The 12,623-nt window shown below is 53.1% G+C and overlaps 1 protein-coding gene across 1 annotated transcript in view; it reads left to right on the forward strand.

Moving 5' to 3' along the window:
• The window catches only part of LOC134970177 (5-hydroxytryptamine receptor 3A-like), a 54,927-nt gene that overhangs the window by 11,545 nt on the left and 30,759 nt on the right, over positions 1-12,623 (forward strand). The window contains exon 4 of the mRNA XM_063946196.1: positions 12,095-12,204. Coding sequence (XP_063802266.1) covers positions 12,095-12,204 — 110 coding nt within the window. The remainder of the gene's footprint in view (positions 1-12,094; positions 12,205-12,623) is intronic.

Below are 12,623 nucleotides of genomic sequence, written 5' to 3' on the forward strand. Positions count from 1 at the left end.
TGTTTAAGCTTTTTGTATTCTGTTTTCACTGTACGTTGTGCTTGCCCCCCCTCTCTCCACCCCCTCCCCACCGGCTTTAGCCTTATTTCATTACCCCGTGCTCCCGTTCCCCACGCCACTGTACAGGCGGTCTGCTCCCCCCTCCCCCCCTCCCCCTTGCCTCTTCGTGGGGTCTCGAGCTTCCGGGGCTCTCGTGCCCGGAGCTCGTCCTCCCCATGTCCCTGTCTCGGCGCCTGGTGTGGCGCGGCGGGGCAGGCCGCTGCGGCCCGCGCTTCTCCCCCTGCTCGAGTCCGGCCGGGGGGCGCGGTGCGCATGCCGTTTCGGTCGGGAGTCGTGTGCAGCCGCGGTCGCGGGGGTCACTCCCGGCGGCCGTGGGGCTGCGGGCGGCGCAGTCATTCGGCCCGGCTTCTCTGGGCGCTTCCCCGTCATCCTCCCCATCACGTCCCGGCTAGATGATCAGGTGCCCACTTGGTGCCTGCGGCCCGGGGGGCCGGGGTAGTCCGGGACTGCAGCTGTTCCGGAGTGCCCCCGGCTTCTGGTACGTTGGTGCTGTCCGGGTGCCCCCTCCCCCCCTCGTGGGGGGGGCTGGTGTTTTATGAATTTAATTTTAATTTATTTATTTATATTTTTCCATTTTTTGGGGGGGGGTACCTCACTGGGTTCGGGATGGTCTGATGGCCGGGGCGCCCTGGGTTTTTTGGGCGGTTTTCGTCCGTGTTACCGCGGGTTTGCAGGGCAGTCCCCCTTGCCGGGCCCCGGCCGCTGGGCTCGTCTGGGTTTTTCTTGCGTGTTGCCCCCCACCCGTTTCTCAGGTCGGGCTGTTCTGTCCTCCGCCCTCCCCGTTCCCGGCTGGCAGGGACCCCCGTATGTAAAGGTTTGTACGGTGCGGGTGGTGTCGGTGCAGGGTCTCCGGCGGCATCGTTCCACCGCCTGGCCCCCTCCCACCGTTCCTCCTATGTTTTTTCCTGGGTGCGGGTTATCCCCCCTCCCCATGGCTCTCGTACCACACGATTGGGGACGCCCCGTGGGTCATGGCTGCCCTTCTGCCACTTATTTCTCCCTGCCGTGCGGGGGGCCCCACGCCTCGTCCCGCTGTCCCGCCTCCCTCCGGTTTGCGGTGTGCGACTTGCCCCTCCCACCTGTGCCTCCTGTTGCGTGGCCGAAGCACAGGCGCTTCCTGCGCTTGCTGTCCCCTCTGTTTTGTCTGCGCAGGTGTCGACGGGTCCGTGGGAGTCAGGGTTTCGGCGCGGAGGATCCGGAGGCCGAGGTGGGATGCAGCGGAAGACGCACCGCCGTGGTCGGTAGCGGTGGAGGCGGCTGATGGTGTTCCAGGTCCTTCAGACATCGGTGAGCATGCGGTTGTTTTCCTTATTGTTACAGTATTCCTTTTAACCTCTGTAGTGTTCCTCTGGTTCTTCTTGGCGCCCGCGTTGGTGGGCTCTGCTCATTGTGTGGCGCGGGGCGTTAGGCGTCTCGGAATGGGAAGGCGCCGACGGCTACTGTTCCCTCCGCTCCCCCCTGCGGTTCGCGGAGAGGGCGCGCGGGGGGGGAGAGGGCATTTACGGTCTTTGGATTTTACGGCTGGTTGCACCGGGTCGTGACCTGCCGAATATCCCCGCATGGTGCAGTATTTGTGTCAGAGCACGCAATTTAAATCCGAGGTTTGCGCTTGGGATGATTACGACGTGAAGTCCATCGTGTTCGGGGGGTAAAGTCATTCTCTTGGTGAATTGAAATTTTAAAGGGTTGTGTTTGGGGGTCACCCGGCAGGCTGGACCGCATAGTGGGGTTCCAGACCGCAGGCCCATCGCAGTTGGCGTTTCTGTTTTGCGCTCCTTCGAGGGGGGGGGGGTTTCGCTTATGGCAGGGGCTAGAACACCATAGGTCCACTCCCGTTTTCATCACTCGTGCAAATTTGGGAGGCCTGTCTCCCGTCCAGTGACGGTGCCCCAGCCACGAGCGGGTGTTGTAAGTCCGCTCACGCTTTCGCGCATCAGGTCCGGCGGAGGGTGGTCACAGAACAGGCTTGGGGCTAGGGTGGGCCCGGTGCCATTTTCTCTTCCCGTCTTGTGCTTTTTCCCGGTGGGGTTGGTGCCAGGGAACCCGGGCTAGTGCCGCCTTAGCCTACATTTGTCGTATCTTCATGGGGTTTTTCTTTTCATGCTCCATTTCCGAGACCGCGTGCGGGGTGAGTATTAGTCTTTTAGAGACTCTGCGTTTTGTTTCGTGAATATGGGCCGGGTACCTCCTTTTTGGTTAACTTATGCGTTGGGTCGTGTTTTCGCCGCTTCCCCTGCGTCCCTATTACCTTCAATTTTTCGGGCCTCGATTAGGGACCTGTTTTATGCTGACGGGTTGGTGCCCCTGGGGTTTTCTGTCTCATGTACCTTTTTTGAGAAATTCTGCACCTTCTTGCGTTGGCGCGTTCTGTCCGCATCCGGCCCCTTCGGTGTTTATCGCTACAGGGACTATTTTCTCTTCATGGGTCTGGGAGGCATTTGTTTGCAGCTATCCTTCCGTAGGTTGCCAGGTTTTTGTTCAGGGTCCTGAGGGATCCCGTTGCCCCCGGTACGCGGCTAGGGCCCTACCGGTTGCTGGAGGTTTCAGGGGTTGGCGCTGGGCACAATTGCGGGTTGCTGTCGCCTCCCCACTGACAAGGTACCGACAGTTTTGGGGTTTTATTAACGACTGCTGGGGGAACGCGAAATGCGGTTTAAGCCGGTGCAGTTGTTGTTAGCTCCTCCCCTTTTGCGAGCAGGTTTATCCCCAGGGGTGGCATAGTTTGCAAGATACCTAAGGGCCCCTGCGGGGTCGGCCGGGTAGCGTACCGCAGTTTCCCTTCCCGCGGTATCAGAGATGTGTTGGTGGATTTGATCTTCATTCCTATATTTTTTTGCGGGGAGGTTTTTTGGGCCTCCTCCTCCTTGTTCCTTACGGTCCCCCCAGGCTTTGCGGCTGTTGCGACATCTGCTTGGCTGCTGGTGATGCAGTTTTAACATCCCGCTCCCGAGTCGGAATGGGTTGGCGGATACTTTGTCTCTTTGCAGTTTGATGAGTGCCGTGAGTGGGGGTCGGGGGTGGCGTCATAAGGTTTTCTCATGCCCGTCTTCTGTCGGGCGGATTGTCCAGGCGGGTTGGCTACTCGGACTAGGCACGCATTGGCTCCTTCCTCGTTTGGGGCGTCGGCTGCGTCCGGGTGTTCTTTCGGTAGGTGGGCTACAGCGAGTGAGTCCCTGGTAGACGGTTTGATGGTTTTCGTGTTCGAGCGTTATCTGGGAGGTCGGTCCTAGGCTGCCCGGTATCCTGCCCTTGCGGACATTTCCTACTGTTCTGGGCTGCACGAGCTGGTGGACCCCGACTGGTCTTTCGCCCCCTTTCATGAGCGCTTAAGGGTTGGGCTAGGGTGCACCCCGCGGATACCCGTAGGCCTGCTACGTGGCAACTTTTGGCGTAATTGCTGGGTGTGCTGCCTCCTGTCGCCGAGTCGGTGTTGGTGGTGGCCCTGTTTGAGATTAGCCTTTGCTTTAGCTTTCTTCTGGGTTTTGCGGGTAAGCGAAGGGTGACGAGCAGCAGGCATTTCGGGATTCCGGGACCTTTCTCTGTGACGCGGGTTGCAGGGTGGTCGGTTGCTCTGCAGGATGGTGTGATCCAAATCGGATCAAGCAGCTGGGGGTCGCTGGGTGTCCTTGGAGGCCCAGGAGGTGGTGGGTGTCTGCCCGCTGCACCTGGCGCATGAGTATAGATGGGCCTCCGGGAGGGCGACCAGTTGCTGATACAGGCGCTCGCTGGTCCTCTCACTAAGGTACAGTGTTGCAGCTGTGTTTGGGTTCGGTACCCATTCCTTGCGGAATGGGGCGGCTGACCATGCGGCGGCCACAGGGTCCGCCACGGCAGCTGTTCAGGAGCTGGCCCGTTGGCGATATACTTCTTGGGTCCTATTCCTTGCGGATGGGGGAGGCTGCCGTGCGGCAGCCACAGGGGCCTCCACAGCAGCTATTCAGGAGCTGGGCCGTTGGGGGTATACTTCTTAGGTCCTATTCCTTGCGGATTGGGGTGGCTACCATGCGGCAGCCACAGGGTCCTCCTCGGCTGCTGTTCAGGAGCTGGCCCGTTGGCGGCTATACTTCTTAGGTCCTATTCCTTGCGGATGGGGGAGGCTGCCACAGGGGCCTCCACAGCAGCTATGCAGGGGCTGGGACGTTGGAGATGTACGTCTTAGGGCCTATTCCTTGCGGATTGGGGTGGCTACCTTGTGGCAGCCACGGGGTCCTCCTCGGCAGCTGTTCAGGAGCAGGGCTGTTGGGGGTGTGCTTATTATAGGTCCTATTCCTGGCGGACTGGGGCGGCTGACCATGCGGCAGCCACAGGGTCCTCCGCGGCAGCGGTTCAGGAGCAGGGTCGTTGGGGGTATGCTTCTTGCAGGTCCTGTTCCTGGCGGATTGAGGAGGCTACCATGCGGCAGCCACAGGGTCCCCCTCGGCAGCTGTTCCGGTGCTGGGCCGTTGGAGGTATACTTCTTAGGTCCTGTTCCTTGCGGATTGGGGAGTCTGCCATGGGCAGCCACAGGGTCCTCCACGGCGGCTGTTCAGGAGCTGGGGCGTTGGAGGCTTACTCCTTATAGGTCCTATTCCTTGCGGATTGGGGTGGCTGCTGTGCGGCAGTCACAGGGTCCCCCACGGCAGCGGTCCAGGAGCTGGGGCGTTGGGGGTATACTTCTTAGGTCCTATTCCTTGCGGATGGGGGTGGCTACCATCCGGCAGCCACTGGGTCCTCCGCGGCAGCTATTCAGGAGGGGGTCCACTGGAGGTATACTTTTTAGGTCCTATTCCTTGAGGATGGGGGTGGCTGCCGTGCGGCAGCCATAGGGTCCCCCTCGGCAGCTATTCAAGGGGTGGTCCGTTGGAGGTATACTTCTTAGGTCCTATTCCATACGGATGGGGGTGGCTACCATGCGGAAGCCACAGGTTCCTCCACGGCGGCTATTCAGGAGGTGGGCCATTGGAGGTATACTTTTTAGGTCCTATGCCTTGCGGATGGGGGTGGCTACCGTGCGGCAGCCACAGGGTCCTCCACGGCAGCTATTCAGGAGGTGCTCCGTGGAGGGATGCTTACTATAAGCCTTTGCATGTTGATAATGTTTAGTTGCGCCTGTTGCGCTAACCCAAAAACGTGTTTACCCGTCGGTTTTTGAACGGGTAGCGTTCAGGAATCGAGGGTGTGAAGTGAATTTTTAAATTTTCCTCCGAGGGGGCCTAATTACAATTGGCTCATCAAAGGTCCACGGGAGGTTTTTTGAGTTTTCTCCTTCACTTGGGTTAATTCGGTCTTTTTTGTCACTTGGTTTTCCTATTTGATGTATGTCAGTGTGATGGTTTTAGGGTGTTTTTCTTTTGCAGCCGTCGATGGTTTGAACAGGAATGGCTGGTTTGGCCACTCTTACCTTTTAGGGCGGCAGGGCATTACTTGGCGCGTAGGACAGCTGATGTTCTGGGTATGGCTTTTAGGTGGTCAGACATCCGCTACCCGTACTGCGGCAGCCGCAGTTTCGACAAGGAGGAAGGGGTTCGTCTTCTCCGGCTGGAGTGTTGTAGGTTTTTCTTACCTGGGGTTTTGGTCCTTTCAGTTAGCTTTCTTGTTTTCTTGGTTTTTATTGGTTTGGATGGCGGGGCGGTTTGTTAAACCTTTGTGGCGGGAAGTTGCTACCAACCAGCGGTCAGATGGGCATTAGTGGTCATTGTGGGGCACCCTCTTTAGAAGGACGGCAGGTGTGTCCTTACCTTGCAGTTGGACATTTAGACGTTCCCCTGCGGGAACCGAACGTTTGCCAGAGAAAAGAGTGGTGAGTCCTGCACAATGCGGGTTATGCAGGGAGGAGGCGGGGTTTGGGTACTCCCCTCCTTGGTGGTTGGATTTCATCCAAGGGACTGGAGCTGGTGTCTGGTAGCGACTTGTCCTTTGCCATCCTCCAATATAAAATCAATTCAATTACAATTATAGTTTAAAGAACAGGTCAGCGATCAATAAATATCGTCTGACCTTTAACTACAGCTAACCGTGTCCGTGTCGTTATTTTAGTGTGTGTCGTTATTTTAGTGATAAGCTAGCTTAAAGAAGTGTTTATGTCAATCGCAATAAAATTATGGGCGCCTTATAGGCCCTACAGACATGTCGGCCTGGTCTGTCAGACTCAGTATCAGCTGGTTGTGCAGAACGGCATTCATCGGGTGGTACAGAGAAAGAAGGACCCAGTCTGTCTGACTCAGTATCAGCCGGGAGTGTAGCACAGCCTTCATCGGGTGGTACAGAGAAAGCAGGACCCAGTCTGTCTGACTCAGTATCAGCTGTGGGTGCAGCACAGCCTTCATGGAGTAGTACAGATAAAGCAGGGCCCGGTCTGTCTGACTCAGTATCAATCAGGAGTGCAGCACAGAATTCATGGAGTAGTACAGATAAAGCAGGACCCAGTCTGTCTGACTCAGTATCAGCTGGGGGTGCAGCACAGCCTTCATGGAGTAGTACAGATAAAGCAGGGCCCGGTCTGTCTGACTCAGTATCAATCAGGAGTGCAGCACAGAATTCATGGAGTAGTACAGATAAAGCAGGGCCCGGTCTGTCTGACTCAGTATCAATCAGGAGTGCAGCACAGAATTCATGGAGTAGTACAGATAAAGCAGGGCCCGGTCTGTCTGACTCAGTATCAGCTGGGGGTCAGCACAGCCTTCGTGGGGTGGTGCAGATTAAGCAGGGCCCGGTCTGTCTGACTCAGTATCAATCAGGAGTGCAGCACAGAATTCATGGAGTAGTACAGATAAAGCAGGGCCCGGTCTGTCTGACTCAGTATCAGCTGGGGGTGCAGCACAGCCTTCATGGAGTAGTACAGATAAAGCAGGGCCCGGTCTGTCTGACTCAGTATCAATCAGGAGTGCAGCACAGAATTCATGGAGTAGTACAGATAAAGCAGGGCCCGGTCTGTCTGACTCAGTATCAGCTGGGGGTCAGCACAGCCTTCGTGGGGTGGTGCAGATTAAGCAGGGCCCGGTCTGTCTGACTCAGTATCAATCAGGAGTGCAGCACAGAATTCATGGAGTAGTACAGATAAAGCAGGGCCCGGTCTGTCTGACTCAGTATCAGCTGGGGGTGCAGCACAGCCTTCATGGAGTAGTACAGATAAAGCAGGGCCCGGTCTGTCTGACTCAGTATCAATCAGGAGTGCAGCACAGAATTCATGGAGTAGTACAGATAAAGCAGGGCCCGGTCTGTCTGACTCAGTATCAGCTGGGGGTCAGCACAGCCTTCGTGGGGTGGTGCAGATTAAGCAGGGCCCGGTCTGTCTGACTCAGTATCAATCAGGAGTGCAGCACAGCCTTCATGGAGTAGTACAGATAAAGCAGGGCCCGGTCTGTCTGACTCAGTATCAATCAGGAGTGCAGCACAGAATTCATGGAGTAGTACAGATAAAGCAGGGCCCGGTCTGTCTGACTCAGTATCAGCTGGGGGTCAGCACAGCCTTCATGGAGTAGTACAGATAAAGCAGGGCCCGGTCTGTCTGACTCAGTATCAGCTGGGGGTGCAGCACAGCCTTCATGGAGTAGTACAGATAAAGCAGGGCCCGGTCTGTCTGACTCAGTATCAATCAGGAGTGCAGCACAGAATTCATGGAGTAGTACAGATAAAGCAGGGCCCGGTCTGTCTGACTCAGTATCAGCTGGGGGTCAGCACAGCCTTCGTGGGGTGGTGCAGATTAAGCAGGACCTGGTCTGTCTGACTCAGTATCAGCACAGTAGTGCAGCACAGCATTCGTGGCGTGGTACAGATAAATCAGGGCCCGAGAATGGTATTGCTGGAACATAGCCACACTGAAAACTATCTGCTTCTTTTGTAAGACCGAATTATACAGTGATTATACTCATTTCTACTAATAAACTGTGAACTTCATTTTTTAATGTTATTTTTTGGTAGGTGTATTGGGGTCATTCCGAGTTGTTTGCTTGTTGCCGATTTTCACTATGCTGCGATTTGTTGCTAATTGCGCATGCGCAACGCACGCAGGGCGCATGCGCTTAGTTATTTAACTGAAAACTTAGCAGTTTTGCTGTGGATCCTGCGGCGCTTTTCAGACGCACTGCTGATCGGTAAATGATTGACAGGAAAGGGGAGTTTCTGGGAGGTAACTGAGCGTTTTCCGGGAGTGTGCTAAAAAACGCAGGCGTGTCAGGGGAAAACGCGGGAGTGTCTGGAGAAACGGGGGAGTGGCTGGCCGAACGCAGGGCGTGTTTGTGACGTCAAACCAGGAACTAAATGGACCGAGCTGATTGCAATCTGTGAGTAGGTCTGGAGCTACTCAGAAACTGCAAAGAATTATTTAGTAGCAATTCTGCTAATCTTTCGTTCGCTATTCTGCTAAACTAAGATACACTCCCAGAGGGCGGCGGCCTAGCGTATGCAATGCTGCTAAAAGCAGCTAGCGAGCGAACAACTCGGAATGACCCCCTTTGTTAGAATGCAAAAAACTGTACATGTTCCGTTGTAGGTACAGAAACAGAAACTGCACATAAGGGCCCTCATTCCGAGTTGATCGCTCGCTAGCTGCTTTTAGCAGCAGTGCAAACGCTAAGCCGCCGCCCTCTGGGAGTGTATCTTTTCTTAGCAGAAGTGCAATCGAAAGGTTAGCAGTTCTGCTACTAAAAAATTCCATTCAGTTTCAGAGTGGCTCGATACTTACTCCTACCTTGCGGTGACTGCAGTCTGTTTAGTTCCTGGTTTGACGTCACAAACACGCCCAGCGTTCGGCCAGCCACTCCCCCGTTTCTCCAGCCACTCCTGCGTTTTTACCTGGCACGCCTGCGTTTTTTAGCACACTCCCTGAAAACGCTGAGTTGCCGCCGAGAAACACCCACTTCCTGTCAATCAGACAATGAACACTCGAGCGACTGAAAAGCGTCGCTCGACCTGGTGTAAAACTACAAAGTTTTGTGTGAAAGTACTTAGCGCATGCGGGCTGCGTAACATGCGCATGCGCATAAATGCCAATTCTTCATCTGATCGCTGCGCTGCGAAAATCGGCAGCGAGCGATCAACTCGGAATGAGGGCCAAGGTGTAATAAATATCACATCGTATAATATTTATTGGATGAAGTAAGTGTACAACATAAAAGGCCATTGCCATTTGCAAACTATAGCCACCTATAACATTGGACTTTAAGGGCAGGATGCAGCAAACCTAAAAAAACTGCCAAACCTGGGAAAATGTCGTCTTCGGAGGTTTGGACTTTTACCGCATATGCACCAAGCTCTGGAACACAATACATTCCGGAGCTTGGACGCAGTGTGCAATGCCATCTTTAGCTGGTGTATCCTCTAGTAGGTTATTTGTTTCTTTCCATATTTCCCCCTGAGATGGATCCAGTCAGATCCCTCCCAGCAACTCCTGCAGCATATGTGTCACTCAACACATGCGCAGAAAGACTCCTGGGTCCTAAACCTAGAATTCCGTCTATCGTCAAAGGACAGCTTTTACCGGGAGAGCTGTCCTTTGCCAAAATCATCATGCATATGGCGTTAAAAAAAAAGCAGATATGCATGCGATGTGTGGTTGGATGTATCAATTTCTACCCTAAATAATTATAATAAATATAAATGTATTTTGCGATGTCACTTTGCATTGTAAATAATTATGTGTTTGCATCTTGTAAGTATTTGTATAGTTGTTGTGATATTCTGAATTTACATTGTATACAAGGGCGTAGCTACCATAGGTGCAGGGTGTGCAGCTCCTATGGGGCCCAGAGCTGAGAGGGGGCCTACAATCCCTGTCACTGTTATATGTGTTATAGAAATAATTTTTCACTTTTGCCAAATACATGGGGGCCCTTACAAACCTGTGCCTTGGGGCCTATAATATATCTAGTTATGCCCCTGATTGGCTGAAGGGACCTTCTGTGACAGCAGTCACGGGGGGTCTCTGCATTCGGGGAAAGGGGTCCCATGTGTAAACATGGGACCCCTTTCAGTCCGTGTGGATCGGGTAAATGCGTTTTTTTGTTTTGCCAAGTACATGGATTACAAATATCACAGGACACTGGATTAAGGTGAGTATTAAGTTTATTTTCAGGTACCCCGGATTCGTCGACATTGGAGACGTGGCAGTCGGTGTGTCAACATAGGTAAGTATGTATGTGTCGGCATGTGTGAAATAAAGTTGTATTTTCACGGTGTGCGTGTCCTGTTTTAATTTGGCTATTTTTTTTGCAGAAGAACTACAGGTACCAGCGGGCCCGTTTCCCCCCGCATGCTGGTACTTGTGGTTCTCCAAGTACCAGCTTGCGGGGGAGGCTTGCTGGGACTTGTAGTTCTTCTGCAAAAAACAATATTCTTTCATTTTTACACATGGCTATCAGCCCCCCATCCGCAGCCCTTGGATGGGGGGGACAGCCTCGGGCTTCACCCCTGGCCCTTGGGTGGCTGGGGGGGACCCCTTGATTGAAGGGGTCCCCACTCCTCCAGGGTACCCCGGCCAGGGGTGACTAGTTGGGTATTTAATGCCACGGCCGCAGGGAGCGGTATAAAAGTGTCCCCCGGCTGTGGCATTATCTGTCCAGCTAGTGGAGCCCGGTGCTGGTACAAAAAATACGGGGGACCCCTACTCTTTTTGTCCCCCGTATGTTTTGCACCAGGACCAGGCACAGAGCCTGGTGCTGGTTGTTAAAATACGGGGGATCCCCTGTCATTTTTTTCCCTGTATTCTGGCAACCAGGACCGGCTCAAAGAGCCCGAGGCTGGTTATGCTTAGGAGGGGGGACCCCACGCAATTTTTTGAGGGTTTTTTTACCGTTTTTTTTTTTTATTTTTAAAAATCAAATCAAAATCCGTCAATTGGCCCGTTTTTCGACAGCGGGACTGTCGAATCCGTTTTTTATTGAATATGTCGAATTGCGGCACCCACCTGCCGGAATTCAATGGTCGAATTGTGTCGAATTTAAAAACGGGCGAATAAGTGCCGCAATTCGCCCGGAATTGCATATACCCCTATGACTGTTTGTTATTACCCAGTTTTGTTATATTTTTGTTCTTTTTAGTTGTATAGCACAACGGAATTTGCTGCGCTATATAAGAAACTGTTAATAAATAAATAAATATTATCAGCTTAATTATTATACCTGGCCATCTTAATAGAATATAGCAATTACGATTATACCATTCAAAGGGCTGTGATACATTATCTCGGCGGTCTGGATGCTAGCGGTCACATGATCGACGCCGGCATCCAGGCAATGAGAATGCCAACAGGAGATGGGGTAATTATTTTATCCTTCCCCTAACCCACCTGGGGTGGCAGCTAGGTCCAAGACTTGGGAAGGGGGGGGGGGGGCAGCTAGGTCTAAGACTTGGGGGGGTGGCTGGAGCTAACCTGCCTCTCTAGTGAACCAACCAAAACCCCCACCACCACCACCCCCCGGCCCAAAGTATGTATTTACAGTAGGTATCACAAAGTAGGGCAGTGTGTTTGTGTGTATGTGGGGGGGGTGGGGGGGGGGAGGGGGGTTATACTTACAGTTGCCTCCGGTACACTTTACAGCAGCTGACTCCTCCAGCTCCAAAGCTGCGGCTCTTCACATGCTGCAGACACAGAACAGGAAGTCAGGTGGGGCAGAACCTAATGAGGGATGGGAAGCTGCCCGGCTACCTATGTGAGAGGTAGCTGGCTACTGCAACTACCAAGCATCGCCCGCACGGACAATAACACTGCGGTGGTGGTGCGGCTGAGTGCGTACTGCCGGCTGTTCTGCACCCGCAGTGCATATGCGCTGTGTGCAAGGCACCACTGGCACAGCACTAGTTACGGCCCTATGAGTACCCCTGACATAAGGGGTCCGGAAAATGGAACCTCACAGTTCTGGCAAAGGGAGGTGGAATCACATTGAGGGAAAACATAATGGCAGCACTCAGGGGCTCAGACTGTAATGATAATGGAAGTCATTTCATAAAACTAATTTATTACTTTCACATGTGATTATATTAGCTCAAGAAAAAAATAAGTAAACATTTGTAATTAAACAGCATATAGTAATTATCCACTCTGAATTTTAAATTGCAGGCTTGGGAAAACGATTTTATATCCTGGAATCCGGACGATTTCTGTGGAATTCAGCAACTTTTAATCCCTAATTCTAATTTTTGGTTACCTGACCTCTTCATCTATGAAATGTAAGTGTGATACAAGGAATATGTAAAATGAATAGGTCTATTGGTAATGATGGGTAAGTAGGTGATCAGTCTTGTGCATGATCCACCAATACAAGTCTATGAAGAACCAGCCCAGCATGCTGATTTCAGCAGGGTTTTTTGTGTTTATTCTGCCATATATCCACCGTGTGCACATCACGGCTCACGCCTGTTCCCCACACCCAGGAGCCGTCTCCACGCACCTTGTCAAGCTAGAAATATCTGAGGAAGCGCCCTGTGCAAAATCGTAAATGTTAGTGTACGAGTAGCGCTTAACTTATATTAGTAGCTAGACACCATATGGCCGACAGCCAATAGGTTGACAGGTACAAAAAGTCGACAGGGTCAAAAGGTCAATATGAAAAAGGTAGACTGTACAAAAGGTCGACAGGTACATTTTG

Source organism: Pseudophryne corroboree, chromosome 11, assembly GCF_028390025.1.
Source record: "Pseudophryne corroboree isolate aPseCor3 chromosome 11, aPseCor3.hap2, whole genome shotgun sequence".
NCBI lineage: Eukaryota > Metazoa > Chordata > Amphibia > Anura > Myobatrachidae > Pseudophryne > Pseudophryne corroboree.